A 24,003-nucleotide genomic window follows, 5' to 3' on the forward strand; every position below is an offset into this window, starting at 1 on the left:
GACATATCATTTAGTTACAGAGCAGTAGAGTATCACACCAAGGTCCTGGACATATCATTTAGTTACAGAGCAGTAGAGTATCACACCAAGGTCCTGGACATATCATTTAGTTACAGACCAGTAGAGTATCACACCAAGGTCCCTGGACATATAATTTAGTTACAGAGCAGTAGAGTATCACACCAAGGTCCTGGACATATCATTTAGTTACAGAGCAGTAGAGTATCACACCAAGGTCCCTGGACATATCATTTAGTTACAGACCAGTAGAGTATCACACCAAGGTCCCTGGACATATAATTTAGTTACAGAACAGTAGAGTATCACACCAAGGTCACACAGCCTTCTTGGGTTCTGTTTGAGCAGCGAACACAGGGGATGTTGGGTGAGGTCACAGCAGGGTTGGCCCTGCCCCGCCCCCGTCTGTCCCTACACCCGGAGGCTGCCCTTATCACCACGTATAAAAGTCTAGTCCAAGGGTACGCAGTCACATAGTGTAGGTCACACCACAGAGAGAGAGAGAGAGGTCAGCTGTACAGTAGTAGAACTAGGAACACAACAGTAGTATTGTATTAGAATACAGGCTGAGAGAAACAGGCACAGAAACATCCCAAAAAAAGCAAAGGAACCACTGAGAGACGGAGGAAATTTAATGAAGACAAAAGTCCTACAGTAGGTTTCTCTCAGACACCATAACCAGGTGAGGAGTGAAGCCGGGTTGCCAGATTGTGACGAGGTATCCCTCCTCCCTGCACAGCATCTCTCCACATCTCCCACTGGTCTCTCCTGGTGTAGCTGGATCCTATAGCCCACCAACATGGCAACCCTGAAGGAGAAGAGGACGTGTGGCCAGCGGTGTGAGGACTTCGGTCGCTTCGTGTGGAACTCAGACACTGGCGCCATGTTCGGAAGAACACCTGAGAAATGGGGTATGTACTGCAGAGTGGGACAAGTGTGTGTGTGTGTGTGTGTTTGTCTGAGCTGGTAAAGAAGCTGTTGTTGGTTTGTTGGAGTATATGCAATATTCAGACTTAATTGAAACACTCATCTAAACTGGCTCCATGAGATTAAAGTGACCCGAGAGTACAGAACTCACACCTGACTTTGCTGTGTCCTTTGGATATCAGTGTGTGTAGTGTTATTTCAGTGTGTGTAGTGTTATTTCAGTGTGTGGACATTAGATTGAAGAGAGAGCAGTTTGACTGATAAGCTGGTTGGTTTGTGAGGGGAGACTTCTAACTCTGACCTCTGGACGATGTCACATTTAGATAAACCACAGCTCTCGCCCATAGAGGGCACCTTGGCCAATAGGCTTCAGTCAGTCATAAAGACACAACCAGACCACAGACAGGCCAAGAGGTGGCAAACTCCTTACCAACCAAGCCCTGTCATCATCATTGTTGAATGTAGCCAGGCAAGAGAAGTTGGCTAAAGCAGGAACAGACTGACTCCCTCTCTCTCTTTCTCCCGGTCTCTCTCTCACTCTCCCCCCCTCCTCTCTCTCTGTCCCTCTCTCTCACGGTCTCTCTCTCACTCTCCCCCATCCTCTCTCTCTGTCTCTTTCTCTCTCCCCCCTCCTCTCTCTCTCTCTCTCTCTCTCCCCCTCCTCTCTCTCTCCATCTCTCTCCTCTCTTCTGTAGTGTACATCAGTCTGTACTATGTAGCGTTCTATGTGATAATGACTGGCCTGTTCTGTCTGGCCATCTGGACTCTGATGTACACCCTGGACCCCTACACTCCAGACTACCAGGACCGCTTAACATCACCAGGTAACAACTGAGATGGCACCCTGCTATTCCCTATATAGTGCACTACTTTAGAACAGGACCCTATTCCCTATATAGTGCACTACTTTAGACCAGGGCCCACAGATTCAGCCCATTTGTAAAAATGTCCCTTCACTATTTACTATTTACAGTTGACTGTTTACTGCTCCTGTAAAGAAGTACATATTGTCCCTTGCATCCTTCACCCTCCCCTCCATCTCCTTCTCTTTCTGGCCCTCCCTGCTCTCCGTCTACCCCCCTCTCTCCTTCTCTGTCTCCCCCCCCTCACACTCTCTCCTTCTCTGCCCCCCCCCCCCCGCTCACACTCTCTCCTTCTCTGTCCTCCCCCCTCTCACACTCTCTCCTTCTCTGTCCTCCCCCCTCTCACACTCTCTCCTTCTCTGTCCTCCCCCCTCTCACACTCTCTCCTTCTCTGTCCTCCCCCTCTCACACTCGCTCCATCTCTGTCCTCCCCCCTCTCACACTCTCTCCTTCTCTGTCCTCCCCCCTCTCACACTCTCTCCTTCTCTGTCCCCCCCCCTCACACTCTCTCCTTCTCTGTCCCCCCCTCTCACACTCTCTCCTTCTCTGCCCTCCCCCCTCAAACACTCTCTCCTTCTCTGTCCCCCCCTCACACTCTCTCCTTCTCTGTCCCCCCCCTCACACTCTCTCCTTCTCTGTCCCCCCCCCTCACACTCTCTCCTTCTCTGTCCCCCCCCCCCCTCACACTCTCTCCTTCTCTGTCCTCCCCCCTCACACTCTCTCCTTCTCTGTCCTCCCCCCTCTCACACTCTCTCCTTCTCTGCCCCCCCCTCACACTCTCTCCTTCTCTGTCCCCCCCCTCACACTCTCTCCTTCTCTGTCCTCCCCCCTCTCACACTCTCTCCTTCTCTGTCCCCCCCCCCCACACTCTCTCCTTCTCTGTCCCCCCCCCTCTCACACTCTCTCCTTCTCTGTCCCCCCCCTCACACTCTCTCCTTCTCTGTCCCCCCCCTCACACTCTCTCCTTCTCTGCCCCCCCCTCACACTCTCTCCTCCTCTGTCCCCCCCCCTCACACTCTCTCCTTCTCTGTCCCCCCCCCCCTCACACTCTCTCCTTCTCTGCCCCCCCCTCACACTCACTCCTTCTCTGTCCCCCCCTCACACTCTCTCCTTCTCTGCCCCCACTCACACTCTCTCCTTCTCTGCCCCCCCCTCACACTCTCTCCTTCTCTGTCCCCCCCCCCTCACATTCTCTCCTTCTCTGTCCCCCCCCCCCCTCACACTCTCTCCTTCTCTGTCCCCCCCCTCACACTCTCTCCTTCTCTGTCCTCCCCCCTCTCACACTCTCTCCTTCTCTGTCCCCCCCTCACACTCTCTCCTTCTCTGTCCCCCCCCCTCACACTCTCTCCTTCTCTGTCCTCCCCCCTCTCACACTCTCTCCTTCTCTGTCCCCCCCTCACACTCTCTCCTTCTCTGTCCCCCCCCCCTCACACTCTCTCCTTCTCTGTCCTCCCCCCTCTCACACTCTCTCCTTCTCTGTCCCCCCCCCACACTCTCTCCTTCTCTGTCCCCCCCCTCTCACACTCTCTCCTTCTCTGTCCCCCCCATCACACTCTCTCCTTCTCTGTCCCCCCCCCCTCACACTCTCTCCTTCTCTGCCCCCCCCTCACACTCTCTCCTTCTCTGTCCCCCCCCTCACACTCTCTCCTTCTCTGTCCCCCCCCCCTCACACTCTCTCCTTCTCTGCCCCCCCCTCACACTCTCTCCTTCTCTGTCCCCCCCCCTCACACTCTCTCCTTCTCTGCCCCCACTCACACTCTCTCCTTCTCTGCCCCCCCCTCACACTCTCTCCTTCTCTGTCCCCCCCCCCTCACACTCTCTCCTTCTCTGTCCCCCCACCCTCACACTCTCTCCTTCTCTGTCCCCCCCTCACACTCTCTCCTTCTCTGTCCCCCCACCCTCACACTCTCTCCTTCTCTGTGCCCCCTCTCACACTCTCTCCTTCTCTGTCCCCCCACCCTCACACTCTCTCCTTCTCTGCCCCCCCCTCACACTCTCTCCTTCTCTGTCCCCCCACCCTCACACTCTCTCCTTCTCTGTCCCCCCCCCACACTCTCTCCTTCTCTGTCCCCCCACCCTCACACTCTCTCCTTCTCTGTCCCCCCTCTCACACTCTCTCCTTCTCTGCCCCCCCCTCACACTCTCTCCTTCTCTGCCCCCCCCTCACACTCTCTCCTTCTCTGCCCCCCCCCCTCACACTCTCTCCTTCTCTGCCCCCCCCCCTCTGTCCCCCCCCCCTCACACTCTCTCCTTCTCTGTCCCCCCCCTCACACTCTCTCCTTCTCTGTCCTCCCCCCTCTCACACTCTCTCCTTCTCTGTCCCCCCCTCACACTCTCTCCTTCTCTGTCCCCCCCCCTCACACTCTCTCCTTCTCTGTCCTCCCCCCTCTCACACTCTCTCCTTCTCTGTCCCCCCCCCCACACTCTCTCCTTCTCTGCCCCCCCCTCTCACACTCTCTCCTTCTCTGTCCCCCCCCTCACACTCTCTCCTTCTCTGTCCCCCCCCCTCACACTCTCTCCTTCTCTGCCCCCCCCTCACACTCTCTCCTTCTCTGTCCCCCCCCCCCTCTCACACTCTCTCCTTCTCTGTCCCCCCCCCTCTCACACTCTCTCCTTCTCTGTCCTCCCCCCTCTCACACTCTCTCCTTCTCTGTCCTCCCCCCTCTCACACTCTCTCCTTCTCTGTCCCCCCCTCACACTCTCTCCTTCTCTGTCCCCCCCCCCTCACACTCTCTCCTTCTCTGTCCCCCCCCCCTCACACTCTCTCCTTCTCTGTCCCCCCCCTCACACTCTCTCCTTCTCTGTCCTCCCCCCTCTCACACTCTCTCCTTCTCTGTCCCCCCCTCACACTCTCTCCTTCTCTGTCCCCCCCCCTCACACTCTCTCCTTCTCTGTCCCCCCCCTCACACTCTCTCCTTCTCTGTCCCCCCCCCTCACACTCTCTCCTTCTCTGTCCCCCCCCTCACACTCTCTCCTTCTCTGTCCTCCCCCCTCTCACACTCTCTCCTTCTCTGCCCCCCCCCCCCTCTCACACTCTCTCCTTCTCTGTCCCCCCCTCACACTCTCTCCTTCTCTGTCCCCCCCCCCCTCACACTCTCTCCTTCTCTGCCCCCCCCTCACACTCTCTCCTTCAATGTCCCCCCCTCTCACACTCTCTCCTTCTCTGTCCCCCCCCTCACACTCTCTCCTTCTCTGTCCCCCCCCCCTCACACTCTTTCCTTCTCTGCCCCCCCCTCACACTCTCTCCTTCTCTGTCCCCCCCCTCACACTCTCTCCTTCTCTGTCCCCCCCCCCCTCACACTCTCTCCTTCTCTGTCCCCCCCCCCTCACACTCTCTCCTTCTCTGTCCCCCCCCCCCCTCACACTCTCTCCTTCTCTGTCCCCCCCCTCACACTCTCTCCTTCTCTGTCACCCCCCCCCCCCTCACACTCTCTCCTTCTCTGTCCCCCCCTCACACTCTCTCCTTCTCTGTCCTCCCCCCTCTCACACTCTCTCCTTCTCTGTCCCCCCCTCACACTCTCTCCTTCTCTGTCCCCCCCCCCTCACACTCTCTCCTTCTCTGTCCTCCCCCCTCTCACACTCTCTCCTTCTCTGTCCCCCCCCCCCCACACTCTCTCCTTCTCTGCCCCCCCCCCTCTCACACTCTCTCCTTCTCTGTCCCCCCCCTCACACTCTCTCCTTCTCTGTCCCCCCCCCCCCCCTCACACTCTCTCCTTCTCTGTCCCCCCCCCCTCACACTCTCTCCTTCTCTGTCCCCCCCCTCACACTCTCTCCTTCTCTGTCCTCCCCCCTCTCACACTCTCTCCTTCTCTGCCCCCCACTCACACTCTCTCCTTCTCTGTCCCCCCCCCTCACACTCTCTCCTTCTCTGTCCTCCCCCCTCTCACACTCTCTCCTTCTCTGTCCCCCCCCCCACACTCTCTCCTTCTCTGTCCCCCCCCCTCTCACACTCTCTCCTTCTCTGTCCCCCCCCTCACACTCTCTCCTTCTCTGTCCCCCCCCCCTCACACTCTCTCCTTCTCTGCCCCCCCCTCACACTCTCTCCTTCTCTGTCCCCCCCCCTCACACTCTCTCCTTCTCTGTCCCCCCCCCTCACACTCTCTCCTTCTCTGCCCCCCCCTCACTCACTCCTTCTCTGTCCCCCCCCTCACACTCTCTCCTTCTCTGCCCCCACTCACACTCTCTCCTTCTCTGCCCCCCCCTCACACTCTCTCCTTCTCTGTCCCCCCCCCCTCACATTCTCTCCTTCTCTGTCCCCCCCCCCCTCACACTCTCTCCTTCTCTGTCCCCCCCCCCTCACATTCTCTCCTTCTCTGTCCTCCCCCCTCTCACACTCTCTCCTTCTCTGTCCCCCCCTCACACTCTCTCCTTCTCTGTCCCCCCCCCTCACACTCTCTCCTTCTCTGTCCTCCCCCCTCTCACACTCTCTCCTTCTCTGTCCCCCCCCCCACACTCTCTCCTTCTCTGCCCCCCCCCCTCACACTCTCTCCTTCTCTGTCCTCCCCCCCCCTCACACTCTCTCCTTCTCTGTCCCCCCCCTCACACTCTCTCCTTCTCTGTCCTCCCCCCTCTCACACTCTCTCCTTCTCTGTCCCCCCCTCACACTCTCTCCTTCTCTGTCCCCCCCCCTCACACTCTCTCCTTCTCTGTCCTCCCCCCTCTCACACTCTCTCCTTCTCTGTCCCCCCCCCACACTCTCTCCTTCTCTGTCCCCCCCCCTCTCACACTCTCTCCTTCTCTGTCCCCCCCATCACACTCTCTCCTTCTCTGTCCCCCCCCCCTCACACTCTCTCCTTCTCTGCCCCCCCCTCACACTCTCTCCTTCTCTGTCCCCTCCCTCACACTCTCTCCTTCTCTGTCCCCCCCCCCTCACACTCTCTCCTTCTCTGCCCCCCCCTCACTCTCTCCTTCTCTGTCCCCCCCCCTCACACTCTCTCCTTCTCTGCCCCCACTCACACTCTCTCCTTCTCTGCCCCCCCCTCACACTCTCTCCTTCTCTGTCCCCCCCCCCTCACACTCTCTCCTTCTCTGTCCCCCCACCCTCACACTCTCTCCTTCTCTGTCCCCCCCTCACACTCTCTCCTTCTCTGTCCCCCCACCCTCACACTCTCGCCTTCTCTGTGCCCCCTCTCACACTCTCTCCTTCTCTGTCCCCCCACCCTCACACTCTCTCCTTCTCTGCCCCCCCCTCACACTCTCTCCTTCTCTGTCCCCCCACCCTCACACTCTCTCCTTCTCTGTCCCCCCCCCACACTCTCTCCTTCTCTGTCCCCCCACCCTCACACTCTCTCCTTCTCTGTCCCCCCTCTCACACTCTCTCCTTCTCTGTCCCCCCACCCTCACACTCTCTCATTCTCTGCCCCCCCCTCACACTCTCTCATTCTCTGCCCCCCCCTCACACTCTCTCCTTCTCTGCCCCCCCCTCACACTCTCTCCTTCTCTGCCCCCCCCCCTCACACTCTCTCCTTCTCTGCCCCCCCCCCCTCTGCCCCCCCCCCCTCACACTCTCTCCTTCTCTGCCCCCCCCCTCACACTCTCTCCTTCAATGTCCGCCCCTCTCACACTCTCTCCTTCTCTGTCCCCCCCCTCACACTCTCTCCTCTGTCCCCCCCCCCTCACACTCTTTCCTTCTCTGCCCCCCCCTCACACTCTCTCCTTCTCTGTCCCCCCCTCACACTCTCTCCTCTCTCTGTCCCCCCCCCCTCACACTCTCTCCTTCTCTGTCCCCCCCCCTCACACTCTTTCCTTCTCTGCCCCCCCCTCTCCACACTCTCTCCTTCTCTGTCCCCCCCCTCACACTCTCTCCTTCTCTGTCCCCCCCCCCTCACACTCTCTCCTTCTCTGTCCCCCCCCCCCTCACACTCTCTCCTTCTCTGTCCCCCCCCCCTCACACTCTCTCCTTCTCTGTCCCCCCCCCCCCCTCACACTCTCTCCTTCTCTGTCCCCCCCCTCACACTCTCTCCTTCTCTGTCACCCCCCCCCCCTCACACTCTCTCCTTCTCTGTCCCCCCCTCACACTCTCTCCTTCTCTGTCCTCCCCCCTCTCACACTCTCTCCTTCTCTGTCCCCCCCTCACACTCTCCCCTTCTCTGTCCCCCCCCCTCACACTCTCTCCTTCTCTGCCCTCCCCCCTCTCACACTCTCTCCTTCTCTGTCCCCCCCCCCCCACACTCTCTCCTTCTCTGCCCCCCCCCCTCTCACACTCTCTCCTTCTCTGTCCCCCCCCCTCACACTCTCTCCTCCTCTGTCCCCCCCCCCCTCACACTCTCTCCTTCTCTGCCCCCCCCTCACACTCTCTCCTTCTCTGCCCCCCCCTCACACTCTCTCCTTCTCTGTCCCCCCCTCACACTCTCTCCTTCTCTGTCCCCCCCCCCCTCACACTCTCTCCTTCTCTGCCCCCCTCACACTCTCTCCTTCTCTGTCCCCCCCCCTCACACTCTCTCCTTCTCTGCCCCCACTCACACTCTCTCCTTCTCTGCCCCCCCTCACACTCTCTCCTTCTCTGTCCCCCCCCCCTCACACTCTCTCCTTCTCTGTCCCCCCCCCTCACACTCTCTCCTTCTCTGTCCCCCCACCCTCACACTCTCTCCTTCTCTGTCCCCCCCTCACACTCTCTCCTTCTCTGTCCCCCCACCCTCACACTCTCTCCTTCTCTGTCCCCCCTCACTCTCTCCTTCTCTGTCCTCCCCCCTCTCACACTCTCTCCTTCTCTGTCCTCCCCCCTCTCACACTCTCTCCTTCTCTGTCCTCCCCCCTCTCACACTCTCTCCTTCTCTGTCCTCCCCCTCTCACACTCGCTCCTTCTCTGTCCTCCCCCCTCTCACACTCTCTCCTTCTCTGTCCTCCCCCCTCTCACACTCTCTCCTTCTCTGTCCCCCCCCCCTCACACTCTCTCCTTCTCTGTCCCCCCCCCCCTCTCACACTCTCTCCTTCTCTGTCCTCCCCCCTCTCACACTCTCTCCTTCTCTGTCCCCCCCCCTCACACTCTCTCCTTCTCTGTCCCCCCCCCTCACACTCTCTCCTTCTCTGTCCTCCCCCTCTCTCACACTCTCTCCTTCTCTGTCCCCCCCCCCCCACACTCTCTCCCTCCTGCCCCCCCCCCTCTCACACTCTCTCCTTCTCTGTCCCCCCCCTCACACTCTCTCCTTCTCTGTCCTTCTCTGCCCCCCCCTCACACTCTCTCCTTCTCTGCCCCCCCTCACACTCTCTCCTTCTCTGTCCCCCCCCTCACACTCTCTCCTTCTCTGCCCCCCCCCTCACTCTCTCCTTCTCTGTCCCCCCCCATCACACTCTCTCCTTCTCTGCCCCCCCCCTCACACTCTCTCCTTCTCTGTCCCCCCCCATCACACTCTCCTTCTCTGCCCCCACTCACACTCTCTCCTTCTCTGCCCCCCCTCACACTCTCTCCTTCTCTGTCCCCCCCCCTCACACTCTCTCCTTCTCTGTCCCCCCCCCCCCCTCACACTCTCTCCTTCTCTGTCCCCCCACCCACACACTCTCTCCTTCTCTGTCCCCCCCTCACACTCTCTCCTTCTCTGCCCCCACTCACACTCTCTCCTTCTCTGCCCCCCCTCACACTCTCTCCTTCTCTGTCCCCCCCCCCTCACACTCTCTCCTTCTCTGTCCCCCCCCCTCACACTCTCTCCTTCTCTGTCCCCCACCCTCACACTCTCTCCTTCTCTGTCCCCCCCTCACACTCTCTCCTTCTCTGTCCCCCCACCCTCACACTCTCTCCTTCTCTGTCCCCCCCTCACTCTCTCCTTCTCTGTCCTCCCCCCTCTCACACTCTCTCCTTCTCTGTCCTCCCCCCTCTCACACTCTCTCCTTCTCTGTCCTCCCCCTCTCACACTCTCTCCTTCTCTGTCCTCCCCCTCTCACACTCGCTCCTTCTCTGTCCTCCCCCCTCTCACACTCTCTCCTTCTCTGTCCTCCCCCTCTCACACTCTCTCCTTCTCTGTCCCCCCCCCTCACACTCTCTCCTTCTCTGTCCCCCCCCCCTCTCACACTCTCTCCTTCTCTGTCCTCCCCCCTCTCACACTCTCTCCTTCTCTGTCCCCCCCCCCTCACACTCTCTCCTTCTCTGTCCCCCCCCCTCACACTCTCTCCTTCTCTGTCCTCCCCCCTCTCACACTCTCTCCTTCTCTGTCCCCCCCCCCCCACACTCTCTCCTTCTCTGCCCCCCCCCCTCTCACACTCTCTCCTTCTCTGTCCCCCCCTCACACTCTCTCCTTCTCTGTCCCCCCCCCCCTCACACTCTCTCCTTCTCTGCCCCCCCCTCACACTCTCTCCTTCTCTGTCCCCCCCTCACACTCTCCTTCTCTGTCCCCCCCCCTCACACTCTCTCCTTCTCTGCCCCCCCCTCACACTCTCTCCTTCTCTGTCCCCCCCCATCACACTCTCTCCTTCTCTGCCCCCACTCACACTCTCTCCTTCTCTGCCCCCCCTCACACTCTCTCCTTCTCTGTCCCCCCCCCCCTCACACTCTCTCCTTCTCTGTCCCCCCCCCCTCACACTCTCTCCTTCTCTGTCCCCCCACCCACACACTCTCTCCTTCTCTGTCCCCCCCTCACACTCTCTCCTTCTCTGTCCCCCCACCCTCACACTCTCTCCTTCTCTGTCCCCCCCTCACTCTCTCCTTCTCTGTCCTCCCCCCCTCTCACACTCTCTCCTTTCTCTGTCCTCCCCCTCTCACACTCTCTCCTTCTCTGTCCTCCCCCTCTCACACTCGCTCCTTCTCTGTCCTCCCCCCTCTCACACTCTCTCCTTCTCTGTCCTCCCCCCTCTCACACTCTCTCCTTCTCTGTCCCCCCCTCACACTCTCTCCTTCTCTGTCCCCCTCTCTCACACTCTCTCCTTCTCTGTCCTCCCCCCTCTCACACTCTCTCCTTCTCTGTCCCCCCCCCCTCACACTCTCTCCTTCTCTGTCCCCCCCCCTCACACTCTCTCTTCCTTCTCTGCCCCCCCCCCCCCCCCTCACACTCTCTCCTTCTCTGCCCCCCCCCCTCACACTCTCTCCTTCTCTGTCCTCCCCCCCCTCACACTCTCTCCTTCTCTGTCCCCCCCCTCACACTCTCTCCTTCTCTGTCCTCCCCCCTCTCACACTCTCTCCTTCTCTGTCCCCCCCTCACACTCTCTCCTTCTCTGTCCCCCCCCCCTCACACTCTCTCCTTCTCTGTCCTCCCCCCTCTCACACTCTCTCCTTCTCTGCCCCCCCCCACACTCTCTCCTTCTCTGTCCCCCCCCTCTCTCACACTCTCTCCTTCTCTGTCCCCCCCCTCACACTCTCTCCTTCTCTGTCCCCCCCCCCCCCTCACACTCTCTCCTTCTCTGTCCCCCCCCTCACTCTCTCCTTCTCTGTCCCCCCCTCACACTCTCTCCTTCTCTGCCCCCCCCTCACACTCTCTCCTTCTCTGTCCCCCCCTCACACTCTCTCCTTCTCTGCCCCCACTCACACTCTCTCCTTCTCTGCCCCCCCCTCACACTCTCTCCTTCTCTGTCCCCCCCCCCTCACACTCTCTCCTTCTCTGCCCCCCCCTCACACTCTCTCCTTCTCTGTCCCCCCCTCACACTCTCTCCTTCTCTGCCCCCACTCACACTCTCTCCTTCTCTGCCCCCCCCTCACACTCTCTCCTTCTCTGTCCCCCCCCCCTCACACTCTCTCCTTCTCTGTCCCCCCACCCTCACACTCTCTCCTTCTCTGTCCCCCCCTCACACTCTCTCCTTCTCTGTCCCCCCACCCTCACACTCTCTCCTTCTCTGTCCCCCCCTCACACTCTCTCCTTCTCTGCCCCCCCCCCCTCACACTCTCTCCTTCTCTGCCCCCCCCCTCACACTCTCTCCTTCTCTGTCCCCCCCCCCCCACACTCTCTTCTTCTCTGTCCCCCCACCCTCACACTCTCTCCTTCTCTGTCCCCCCTCTCACACTCTCTCCTTCTCTGTCCCCCCACCCTCACACTCTCTCCTTCTCTGCCCCCCCCCCCCCCTCACACTCTCTCCTTCTCTGCCCCCCACCCTCACACTCTCTCCTTCTCTGTCCTCCCCCCCCTCACACTCTCTCCTTCTCTGCCCCCCCCCTCACACTCTCTCCTTCTCTGTCCTCCCCCCCCCTCACACTCTCTCCTTCTCTGTCCCCCCCCTCACACTCTCTCCTTCTCTGTCCTCCCCCCTCTCACACTCTCTCCTTCTCTGCCCCCCCCCACACTCTCTCCTTCTCTGTCCCCCCCCCCTCTCACACTCTCTCCTTCTCTGTCCCCCCCCTCACACTCTCTCCTTCTCTGTCCCCCCCCCCCTCACACTCTCTCCTTCTCTGTCCCCCCCCTCACTCTCTCCTTCTCTGTCCCCCCCCCCCCTCACACTCTCTCCTTCTCTGCCCCCCCCTCACACTCTCTCCTTCTCTGTCCCCCCCTCACACTCTCTCCTTCTCTGCCCCCACTCACACTCTCTCCTTCTCTGCCCCCCCCTCACACTCTCTCCTTCTCTGTCCCCCCCCCCTCACACTCTCTCCTTCTCTGCCCCCCCCTCACACTCTCTCCTTCTCTGTCCCCCCCTCACACTCTCTCCTTCTCTGCCCCCACTCACACTCTCTCCTTCTCTGCCCCCCCTCACACTCTCTCCTTCTCTGTCCCCCCCCTCACACTCTCTCCTTCTCTGTCCCCCCACCCTCACACTCTCTCCTTCTCTGTCCCCCCCACACTCTCTCCTTCTCTGTCCCCCCCTCACACTCTCTCCTTCTCTGTCCCCCCACCCTCACACTCTCTCCTTCTCTGTCCCCCTCACACTCTCTCCTTCTCTGCCCCCCTCACACTCTCTCCTTCTCTGCCCCCCCCCCCACACTCTCTCCTTCTCTGTCCCCCCCCCCCCACACTCTCTTCTTCTCTGTCCCCCCACCCTCACACTCTCTCCTTCTCTGTCCCCCCTCTCACACTCTCTCCTTCTCTGTCCCCCCACCCTCACACTCTCTCCTTCTCTGCCCCCCCCTCACACTCTCTCCTTCTCTGCCCCCCCCTCACACTCTCTCCTTCTCTGCCCCCCCCCTCACACTCTCTCCTTCTCTGCCCCCCCCCTCTGTCCCCCCCCCCCTCACACTCTCTCCTTCTCTGTCCCCCCACCCTCACACTCTCTCCTTCTCTGTCCCCCCACCCTCACACTCTCTCCTTCTCTGTCCCCCCCTCACACTCTCTCCTTCTCTGTCCCCCCCTCACACTCTCTCCTTCTCTGTCCCCCCACCCTCACACTCTCTCCTTCTCTGTCCCCCCACCCTCACACTCTCTCCTTCTCTGTCCCCCCCCCTCACACTCTCTCCTTCTCTGTCCCCCCCCCCTCACACTCTCTCCTTCTCCGTCCCCCCCTCACACTCTCTCCTTCTCTGTCCCCCCACCCTCACACTCTCTCCTTCTCTGTCCCCCCACCCTCACACTCTCTCCTTCTCTGTCCCCACCCTCACACTCTCTCCTTCTCTGTCCCCCCCATCACACTCTCTCCTTCTCTGTCCCCACCCTCACACTCTCTCCTTCTCTGTCCCCACCCTCACACTCTCTCCTTCTCTGTCCCCCCCCTCACACTCTCTCCTTCTCTGTCCCCCCCCTCACACTCTCTCCTTCTCTGCCCCCCCCCCTCACACTCTCTCCTCTCTCAGTCGCTCTCTTTCTCTTCCCCCTCTTTCTCTCTCACCGCCCCCCCCCCCCCCCCTAAACTATCTCTGTAGTTTATACAGTCTGTGACCATATCTGGGATGGTGTCGGCTAACCTCTGCGTTGTGTGTGTGTGTAGGGGTGATGGTCTGGCCACCTACATACATTGAGGAGGATGTAATACTCAGCTACAACTTGTCTGATAAAACCAGCCAGAGGAAGATGTCCAACTGCCTCAGCAACTTCCTCAAACGTCAGTGTCCAAGATGGCACCCTACATAGTGGACTCCTGTTGTCCAGACCTGAGGCTTCCATCCCATTTCAGACTTGATCAGTCAATTACCTCAAACCAACCTACTACAGTTGCTAGTCAATGCTTTGACCTCCCTGCATCACAAATCATTAAATCCCTAATTTTTTTCCCTCTCCCTCCCCTCTACCTCTCTGTCTGACTCCTCTCTCTCCCCTCTACTTCTCTGTCTGACTCCTCTCTCTCCCCTCTACCTCTCTGTCGGACTCCTCTCTCAGCCTACAATGACACGTCTCAACAGTCTAACCATAACTGCACCAGGGGAGAGTACTTCAAACAGGAGAAGTTTGAGGCTCCACACCATACCAAGTACTCCTGCCGCTTCACCCAGAGCATGCTGGGACGCTGCTCCGGCCTGGACGACCCGACGTTCGGCTACAACGGCACCACGCCCTGCGTCATCATCAAGATGAACAGGGTGCGTTCAGTCACAGACCAGCTGGAAATATTACATTATGTTATGAACATGACATTTACAAGTGAGGATGCTATAACACATTATAATACATTTATAACCTATTAGGAAATTGCACTGACATGCATGATGTTTCTAACCCAGATCATCAACTTCCTGCCCAACAACGGGACTGGCATGGCTCCTCATTTGAACTGCACTATACTGGTGAGTATAAACCAAGATGGCTACTCAACACCAAAGCCATATATTTATATGGAAATAAATCTGTGGCTCTGCTCAACACGGCTGGCCAGGAAGACAGTTTCTCAGAACGTGAAATCTAGTCTGCCAACAGTATTTAATGGATGGTTGGTGTGTGTGTGTGTGTGCGCAGAGTGGCCATGAGAACATAGACATGATAGAGTACTTCCCCACCAACGGAACCTTCGACCTGTCCTACTTCCCATACTACGGCAAGCTGGCTCAGGTAACCACGACAACCACGTCTTCTTCTCTCCATGGAACTCATGTTATTTTGTTAAACTCAAATGCATGGTTCACTTACCCCTGGGGTGTATTCATTTGTCAGATTCCGTTGCAAAACGTTTTGCATTGTAATCCATTCACCATTTGATCTAGGAATCTAACGTAAGCGAACAGAGCAAAAAGGAACAAGCCGGGGAAGGATAAACCTGAATTTGTCCAATACAAACTCTACATTTCATGAGGCAAAACACTTCCCATTTGGGGTAAACGGTTCGACATTTCTTGAGGCAAAACACTACCCATTTGGGGTAAACAGTTTCCGTTCGCAAAAAAGTCAGACTAATGGATACACCCCTGCATGAACCTCCTCTATTGATTTACAGCAATGGACACACAGTTCATTCAGAAAGTTCAGACCACTTGACTTTTTCCACATTTTGTTACGTTGCAGCCCGTAATGACAAAACGAAAACAGTAAAATAATATATGTTGCAACCTGGAAATATCACATTTCATTCACAAGTATTCAGACTCTTTACTCAGTACAGTACTCAGTACTGATACACCTTGGGCAGCGATTACAGCCTCAACTCTTCTAGGGTATGACGCTACAAGCTTGGCACACCTGTATTTGGGGAGTTTCTCCCATTCTTCTCTGCAGATCCTCTCAAGCTCTGTCAGGTTGGATGGGGAGCGTCGCTGCACAGCTATTTTCAGGATTCTCCAGAGATGTTAGATCAGGTTTAAGTCTGGGCTCAGAGACTTGTCCTGAAGCCACTCCTGCGATGTCTTGGCTGTGTTTAGGGTCATTGTCCTGTTGGAAGGAGAACCTTCACCCCAGTCTGAGGTCCTGAGCGCTCTGGAGCAAGTTTTCATCAAGGATCTCTCTGTACTTCGCTCCGTTCATCTTTGTCTTGATCCTGACTAGTCTCCCGGTCCTTGCCGCTGAAAAATCTCCCCACAACCTGACACTACCACCACCATGCTTCACCGTAGGGATGGTGCCAGGTTTCCTCCAGATGTGATGCTTGGCATTCAGGCCAAAGACTTCAATCTTGGTTTCATCAGACCAGGGAATCTTGTTTCTCATGGTCTGAGAGTCTTTGGATGCCTTTTGGCAAACATCAAGCGGGCTGTCATGTGCCTTTTACTGAGGAGTGGCTTCCGTCTGGCTGATCTACCATAAAGGCCTGATTGATGGAGTGCTGCAGAGACGGGAGAACCTTCCAGAAGGACAACCATACGCACAAAGGAGCTCTGTCAGAGTGACCATCGGGTTCTTGGTCACCTCACTGACCAAGGCCCTTCTCCCCCGATTGCTCAGTTTGGCCGGGCAGCCAGCTCTAGGAAGAGTCTTGGTGGTTCAAAACTTTTTCCATTGAAGAATGATGGAGGCCTCTGTGTTCTTGGGGACCTTTAATGCTGCAGAAATGTTTTGGTACCGGTCCCCAGATGTGTGCCTCGACACAATCCTGTCTCAGAGCTCTTCGGACAATTCCTTTGACCTCAGTTTTTGCCCTGACAGGCACTGACCTTCTATAGACCGGTGTGTGCCTTTCCAAATCATGTTCAGTCAATTGAATTTAATCACAGGTGAACTCCAATCAAATTGTAGAAACATCTCAAGGATGATCAATGGAAACAGGATGCACCTGAGCTCAACTTCGAGTCTCATAGCAAAGGGTCTTAATACTTATGTAAATAAGGTATGTTTTTTTATTTTTAATACAATTTGCAGAAATGTCTAAAAACCTGCTTTCGCTTTGTCATGATGGGCTATTGTGTGTAGATTGCCGAGGAGTGTTTTTTATTTTTAAATACATTTTAGAATAAAACTCACAAAAAAAAGTTGAGGGGTCTGAATACTTCTTGAAGGCACTTTTATCATAGTTTGATAGAGAGCACATCTTTGCCATAATTGTTAAAAACAAGCATTGTGGCAGTTGGTCCCTCTATCCAACTATGGATAAACATAATTGGTATGAACCCTCTCTTGGTCTTCCTCCACACAGCCCACCTACGTTAACCCTCTAGTGGCTGTGAAGTTCCACCTGGTCAAAGAGAGGGAGGCTAAGATCCAGTGTCGTGTGGTGGCCCACAACATCGCCTATCAAGACTCATACGAACCATACCAGGGGAAGGTGGTCTTCCTGCTCAAGGCTCTGAAATAATATATTTTACTAGACAAGCCAGCAATCCAACCATCTAGGTCCTAACCAGGGTCAGAGCCATAGAGCTGGATAGTGTTCCTCATCTTTGCAATTATGACAGAATGGGAAGTGCAGTTGAGGGCTTTCTCCATTTTAAAGTAGTCTGTGGGAAGATATCTTCACAATTTCGTCAACAGGTATGTCCTTAACCCATCGACGTTCCCACCCAGTTCTAGCCATCTATCCTCGTCTATGATCCCAAACCAAGGCAATCTGGTAACCCATGAAAAAGGAGTCTCACACTAGCTCATCAACAACAACCTAATAACCAGCGGTTGGACAGACCAGCTGTCTTCTTCAGGGTGTGATGGTAATTCAGTTATTGCCTCCGAGGTCCTAGAGGGTGTGGCTCTCCCCTTTCTTCCTCCTAAGTGTCCTACTCTGCCAGCACCTCACCTGAACAGATGTGTTTTTCACCTGGAAATTCAACCATCTCTGTCCAGACAGTGGTGATTTTGCTTCATTTTACCTCTCTCTTTTATATAGCTTCTAGGAAGAGCATTTAACATAGAGTTAATGGAGTGCTGCTTGTACAACCAATACGTTACCTATGCATTGTATCATAATGAAACCTTAAATATTAAACATGTATTCAAATCCATAAAGACAACAAGTTCAAACACCCTCTATATTTATTCTCTATCATTTCCAAACTCATTAGATAACAGAAAGATAAGGTATGGTATTGCAGAGTCAACATGTTTTCAGGGGGGGGGGGGGGGGTCATTGTAGTGGACTCCCCTATTTTGGCTTTTGCCACAATCCTGAAGTCTTGAGCTTGTTACAACCCTATGAATGGCTCCATCCTCCCCAAAGTTCACTTCATTGACAATACGCAGCTACTTCACTCTGGGTGTCGTTCATCAAGTAGAGCATTGAGATGTTTAGAATCATTTTGGTACGTTTCTATCTCAACGGGCTGCCTGCCAGCCAGGCAGAGAACCGCTTCCAATTTACAACAACGTTCTCTCGACTCCAATTCTGAGATTATGAACATGGTCACCTCGCTTTGAGAAGGGAATAGGGTGGCCTTGTCTCCTCTACCGTCACACACAGGGACATTTGGCCTCTGCTGTCTGTAGGTATTCACACACAAGGACATTTGGCCTCTGCTGTCTGTAGGTACTCACACACAGGGACATTTGGCCTCTGCTGTCTGTAGGTATTCACACACAGGGACATTTGGCCTCTACTGTCTGTAGGTATTCACAATGACACGCAGGGCCAAGTGACTGTCCAAAAACACACATTCTGACCCATCTTTAAAATAGCTGCCAGAAGAAAGTCACACAAAATAAGAAAATATAACTACAAATAAGTAAAGTACAAAACACACACACACACACACACACACACTCTCCCCTGGGAGCTGTATAGGAAGCCATTTCACTGTCATGTCAATGACACACCACTACTGTTCATGATGTTAAATACTGTAATACAGCCACACAACGCAGATCTCAGGTTTCTGGAGGGAATCTTTCTGTGGCCGTGTATCAGTTCACTCAAGAAACAACAACAAAAAACTAGTTTGGCATGAGAAAGATCCCATTTCCTGTAACGGGGAGGCGGGCTGAAGAGGAGCACGTTGTGGAGATTATACTCATAGTAATCACAGCTTCAGAAGGAGAGAGAAATAAATTAAATTCCCACAAAAGGCATTATACAGTCATAGTGTCAGCAAAGACTACGTTTCCCAGAAGGCCATTGCGTTGGTGAGCTCTGTGCATTCTGAAGGCAGTTGAGGAAGGAGAAGCAGGGGCCTCCTCGTAGATAGCTTGGTGGGGTGGAGGGAAGGCCTGAGATGGAGCTGGAGGAAGGGAGAGAGACTTGTTCATGGGACATGGGCTGCATGCATTCCAAATGGCACTATTCCCTACACAGTGCACTACCTCTGTGCCAATATGGCCGTGGTCAAAAGTAGTTCAGTATATTGGGTATAGGAAGCCATTTGGAACACAGCTGGTTAGTCATCAGACTGGGCTGTTAAGAGTTGGCCGAGTGAGAAACTACTGATTTAATCATTGTCGTCGTAGTCTTCGTCATCCTCTTCCTCGTCTGCCATGTAGGACACAGGGGTGTGGCCTCGCGAGGCGCTGTAGTGTGAGTCGTTGGAAATGGACGCCACCGTGCCATCGGAGCTACTGAATATACAGCAGGAAACAGAAGATGGAATTAGTTAAGACCTGCCTGTTACATCACTTCCTGTACATCAAGAAAAAAAAAGAGCTCAGAAAGAGAGATCATAGAGTTGGATAGAGGGCACACTTGAAACAAAGCCTGTTGTAGCATGGGAAGCACCACAGAGGGCTTCCACCCTCCAGACAGGGAAATGAGCTCTGAAGTACATCTCTATAGAAGAGATTCACCTTGTGTGACGGCGTCCCCCTCCGTTTGTAGACAAGGCTCCTGTGATGTAGACGTTGCTTATTGGACCCGTGGCCATTTCTGGAGGGGGGAGGGGGGGATTATAATAAAATACAATTTCTACCGCCTCCTTTACACAGTCCTAGCCCAAGTATATCAGGCTGAACAGGGTGCCCTGTGGGAACCAGCCATACTGACCTGTAACATAGGGCTCCAGGGCTCTGGGCACCAGGGTGCCCTGTGGGAATCAGCCATACTGACCTGTAACATAGGGCTCCAGGGCTCTGGGCACCAGGGAGCTCTGTGGGAACCAGCCATACTGACCTGTAACATAGGGCTCCAGGGCTCTGGGCACCAGGGTGCCCTGTGGGAATCAGCCATACTGACCTGTAACATAGGGCTCCAGGGCTCTGGGCACCAGGGTGCTCTGTGGGAACCAGCCATACTGACCTGTAACATAGGGCTGCAAGGCTCTGGGCACCAGGGTGCCCTGTGGGAACCAGCCATACTGACCTGTAACATAGGGCTCCAGGGCTCTGGGCACCAGGGTGCCCTGTGGGAATCAGCCATACTGACCTGTAACATAGGGCTCCAGGGCTCTGGGCACCAGGGAGCTCTGTGGGAACCAGCCATACTGACCTGTAACATAGGGCTCCAGGGCTCTGGGCACCAGGGTGCCCTGTGGGAACCAGCCATACTGACCTGTAACATAGGGCTCCAGGGCTCTGGGCACCAGGGTGCTCTGTGGGAACCAGCCATACTGACCTGTAACATAGGGCTGCAGGGCTCTGGGCACCAGGGTGCCCTGTGGGAACCAGCCATACTGACCTGTAACATAGGGCCCCAGGGCTCTGGACACCAGGGTGCTCTGTGGGAATCAGCCATACTGACCTGTAACATAGGGCTCCAGGGCTCTGGGCACCAGGGTGCTCTGTGGGAACCAGCCATACTGACCTGTAACATAGGGCTCCAGGGCTCTGGGCACCAGGGTGCCCTGTGGGAACCAGCCATACTGACCTGTAACATAGGGCTCTGGGCACCAGGGTGCTCTGTGGGAATCAGCCATACTGACCTGTAACATAGGGCTCCAGGGCTCTGGGCACCAGGGTGCTCTGTGGGAATCAGCCATACTGACCTGTAACATAGGGCTCCAGGGCTCTGGGCACCAGGGTGCTCTGTGGGAACCAGCCATACTGACCTGTAACATAGGGCTCCAGGGCTCTGGGCACCAGGGTACGAGCTTCCTTCAGGTCCTCTGGTGAACACTGGCCCACCTCCAGACCACAGGCCAGACCCATTCTCTTCAACACCTCAATGTCATCATGGATCTCAAACATGTTGTCAAAGTTGAACAGGTACTCAAACCTGGAGGGGGGGGGGGCAGGAGAGAGGGGGGGGAGGGGCAGAGGCAGGAGAGAGAGGGGCAGAGGCAGGCGAGAGGGGGGGGTGGCAGAGAGAGGGGGGGGAGGGGCAGAGGCAGGAGAGAGAGGCAGGAGAGAGGGGGCAGAGGCAGGAGAGAGGGGGGCAGAGGCAGGAGAGAGGGGGGCAGAGGCAGGAGAGAGGGGGGCAGAGGCAGGAGAGAGGGGGGCAGAGGCAGGCGAGAGGGGGGAGGGGCAGAGGCAGGAGAGAGAGGCAGGAGAGAGGGGGGCAGAGGCAGGAGAGAGGGGGGCAGAGGCAGGAGAGAGGGGGGCAGAGGCAGGAGAGAGGGGCAGAGGCAGGCGAGAGGTGGGGGGGGGTGGCAGAGAGAGGGGGGGAGGGCAGAGGCAGGAGAGAGGGGGGGGGGAGGGGCAGAGGAAGGAGCGAGAGGGGGGGAGGGGCAGAGGCAGGAGAGAGGGGGGCAGAGGCAGGAGAGAGGGGGGCAGAGGCAGGAGAGAGGGGGGCAGAGGCAGGCGAGAGGGGGGGAGGGGCAGAGGCAGGAGAGAGGGGGCAGAGGCAGGAGAGAGAGAAGGGGGGGGGGGCAGAGGCAGGAGAGAGAGAAGGGGGGGGGGGCAGAGGCAGGAGAGAGAGAAGGGGGGGGCAGAGGCAGGAGAGAGGGGGGCAGAGGGGCAGAGGCAGGAGAGAGGGGGGCAGAGGCAGGAGAGAGGGGGGCAGAGGCAGGAGAGATAGAAGGGGGGGGCAGAGGCAGGAGAGAGAGAAGGGGGGGGGCAGAGGCAGGAGAGAGAGAAGGGGGGGGGGGCAGAGGCAGGAGAGAGGGGAGGAGGCAGGTATGATTAGATTAGGTTTGGTGTTGAATTTGAAATCACCCCCATGTCCCAACCTCCAAGCATCACCCCCATGTCCCAACCTCCAAGCATCACCCCCATGTCCCAACCCCCAAGCATCACTCCCATGTCCCAACCTCCAAGCATCACTCCCATGTCCCAACCTCCAAGCATCACTCCCATGTCCCAACCTCCAAGCATCACTCCCATGTCCCAACCTCCAAGCATCACTCCCATGTCCCAACCTCCAAGCATCACTCCCATGTCCCAAGCTCCAAGCATCACTCCCATGTCCCAAGCTCCAAGCATCACTCCCATGTCCCAAGCTCCAAGCATCACTCCCATGTCCCAAGGTGTCTCAAAGGGAGTTGGGACATGAATATAACACAGGAGTGAAACAGGACTAGAGTAATTGTGTGTGTATTCCTGAGTCTCTGGTCTCTTACTTGTCGTTGGAGATGCTGCAGTCGATGACGGTCCTCTTGGAGGTGTTGATGATGATGAAGGGCAGGTTGATGACAGAGTTTGGGGGCGGAGCCCTGCCCGCTTGCTGCTCCGCTGTACGATTCCGCTGCACCAGGCGCTTGAACGCTATTTGCTGCACCGACACATTCACACAACGTTGTGATACCGCTCAGTCAACGTCGTTGAGATGACATTCAGGCAACGTTGAAGCCACCAGCAAGACCAGGTGAGCGTCTTCTAATAGGCGTGTATGTTCCCACAGTGAAGGGGGTGTTTACCTGTAGAATGAGCTCCTGAAGCTGAGACTGTTTCTGGTTGATCCTCTCTAGTCGTCTCTGTCTCTCCACCTGACAATGACAGGAATACATCAAGCTCTGACCCTCCCGATCTCTTACACCTCCGGGCTCTGACCCTCCCGATCTCTTACACCTCCGGGCTCTGACCCTCCCGATCTCTTACACCTCCGGGCTCTGACCCTCCCGATCTCTTACACCTCCGGGCTCTGACCCTCCCGATCTCTTACACCTCCGGGCTCTGACCCTCCCGATCTCTTACACCTCCGGGCTCTGACCCTCCCGATCTCTTACACCTCCGGGCTCTGACCCTCCCGATCTCTTACACCTCCGGGCTCTGACCCTCCCGATCTCTTACACCTCCGGGCTCTGACCCTCCCGATCTCTTACACCTCCGGGCTCTGACCCTCCCGATCTCTTACACCTCCGGGCTCTGACCCTCCCGATCTCTTACACCTCCGGGCTCTGACCCTCCCGATCTCTTACACCTCCGGGCTCTGACCCTCCCGATCTCTTACACCTCCGGGCTCTGACCCTCCCGATCTCTTACACCTCCGGGCTCTGACCCTCCCGATCTCTTACACCTCCGGGCTCTGACCCTCCCGATCTCTTACCTCCAGGCTCTGACACTCCTGGGCTGAGTTGGTGGGCAGGCCGATCCACCTGATCTCTTACCTCCAGGCTCTGACACTCCTGGGCTGAGTTGGTGGGCATGCCGATCCACCTGATCTCTTACCTCCAGGCTCTGACACTCCTGGGCTGAGTTGGTGGGCAGGCCGATCCACCGGATCTCTTTCTTCTCTTTAGAGATGATGTTCATGGCCATGAGCACGTTGAGCGCGTCGTACACACGCCGTCGGATGTTCTTCTGGTCATAGGAATGCTGCGGAGGGGAGAGAGAGACAGAGCTGCTGTCGTTTCCCCAATGGCTCTCTATTCCCTTTATAGTGCACTACTTCTGACTCGGGGCCCATTAGGGCTGTACAGAACCAGTGTGCATCTTGGACTCGGATTGGGCTATTTGTTGTACGGATGAAACCCTGGTCTGATGGTTTTTGATTGGCTGTGTTTCTCACCGAGTCGCCGGGCGAGAGGAGGGTGTCGTTGGCGCTGAACTCTGCCACGAGCTCGTCAGCCACCTCATTGTAGGTAGTTACTCCCTTCTTCTGCACCTTCTCACACACCTTCATGGAGAAATGCCTAAGACCCTTCCCGTTCTTATCCCCCTTCTTACCAGTACCACGCTTCCTGGAACACAGGCAGAGCAGGAGTTTGAGAGAAGAAGGCAGAACAGGAATTTGAGAGAAGACAGAGCAGGAATGAGAGAAGAAGTCAGTCAGTGCAGGAGTTTGAGAGAGAAGAAGAAGTCAGTCAGCGCAGGAGTTTGAGAGAGAAGAAGAAGTCAGTCAGCGCAGGAGTTTGAGAGAGAAGAAGAAGTCAGTCAGCGCAGGAGTTTGAGAGAGAAGAAGAAAGTCAGTCAGCGCAGGAGTTTGAGAGAGAAGAAGAAGTCAGTCAGCGCAGGAGTTTGAGAGAGAAGAAGAAGTCAGTCAGCGCAGGAGTTTGAGAGAGAAGAAGAAGTCAGTCAGCGCAGGAGTTTGAGAGAGAAGAAGTCAGTCAGCGCAGGAGTTTGAGAGAGAAGAAGTCAGTCAGCGCAGGAGTTTGAGAGAGAAGAAGAAGTCAGTCAGCGCAGGAGTTTGAGAGAGAAGAAGTCAGTCAGCGCAGGAGTTTGAGAGAGAAGAAGTCAGTCAGCGCAGGAGTTTGAGAGAAGAAGTCAGTCAGCGCAGGAGTTTGAGAGAAGAAGTCAGTCAGCGCAGGAGTTTGAGAGAGAAGAAGTCG

The 24,003-nt window shown here is 56.4% G+C and overlaps 2 protein-coding genes across 2 annotated transcripts; one reads left to right on the top strand and one right to left on the bottom strand.

Annotated features, from left to right (window-relative positions):
- Positions 1-490: 490 nt before the first annotated feature.
- Positions 491-16,802, top strand: LOC139399937 (potassium-transporting ATPase subunit beta-like). The gene is made up of 7 exons (XM_071145072.1): positions 491-929; positions 1,641-1,769; positions 13,578-13,691; positions 13,967-14,166; positions 14,308-14,370; positions 14,540-14,632; positions 16,644-16,802. The coding sequence occupies exons 1-7, from the start codon at positions 818-820 to the stop codon at positions 16,800-16,802; spliced, it is 870 nt and encodes a 289-aa protein (XP_071001173.1). The 5' UTR covers positions 491-817.
- Positions 16,803-18,193: 1,391 nt separating this feature from the next.
- On the bottom strand, positions 18,194-23,531 carry LOC139399938 (transcription factor Dp-1-like). Its single transcript, XM_071145073.1, has 7 exons — positions 23,244-23,531; positions 22,904-23,050; positions 22,153-22,221; positions 21,856-22,007; positions 20,407-20,573; positions 19,211-19,289; positions 18,194-18,985 (listed from the first exon to the last, which is right to left on the bottom strand). Exons 1-7 carry the CDS (start codon positions 23,355-23,357, stop codon positions 18,859-18,861), a joined length of 855 nt encoding a protein of 284 aa, XP_071001174.1. The 5' UTR covers positions 23,358-23,531; the 3' UTR covers positions 18,194-18,858.
- Positions 23,532-24,003: the final 472 nt, after the last annotated feature.

This window comes from Oncorhynchus clarkii, unplaced genomic scaffold (assembly GCF_045791955.1).
Source record: "Oncorhynchus clarkii lewisi isolate Uvic-CL-2024 unplaced genomic scaffold, UVic_Ocla_1.0 unplaced_contig_1616_pilon_pilon, whole genome shotgun sequence".
Classification (NCBI taxonomy): Eukaryota; Metazoa; Chordata; class Actinopteri; order Salmoniformes; family Salmonidae; genus Oncorhynchus; species Oncorhynchus clarkii.

What these genes read in the sequence shown, in the direction of transcription:
- LOC139399937 (XM_071145072.1), top strand. Translation starts at nt 818, where the DNA reads ATGGCAACCCTGAAGGAGAAGAGGACGTGTGGCCAGCGGTGTGAGGAC. An exon ending in CCTCAGCAACTTCCTCAAAC is followed by an intron (nt 13,692 to 13,966) that starts GTCAGTGTCCAA and finishes CTCCTCTCTCAG; the next exon opens with CCTACAATGACACGTCTCAA. An exon ending in ACTACGGCAAGCTGGCTCAG is followed by an intron (nt 14,633 to 16,643) that starts GTAACCACGACA and finishes TCCTCCACACAG; the next exon opens with CCCACCTACGTTAACCCTCT.
- LOC139399938 (XM_071145073.1), bottom strand. Translation starts at nt 23,357, where the DNA reads ATGAAGGTGTGTGAGAAGGTGCAGAAGAAGGGAGTAACTACCTACAAT. An exon ending in TTCAGGAGCTCATTCTACAG is followed by an intron (nt 22,008 to 22,152) that starts GTAAACACCCCC and finishes GTGTCGGTGCAG; the next exon opens with CAAATAGCGTTCAAGCGCCT. An exon ending in CCTGGAGCCCTATGTTACAG is followed by an intron (nt 19,290 to 20,406) that starts GTCAGTATGGCT and finishes TCCCCCCTCCAG; the next exon opens with AAATGGCCACGGGTCCAATA.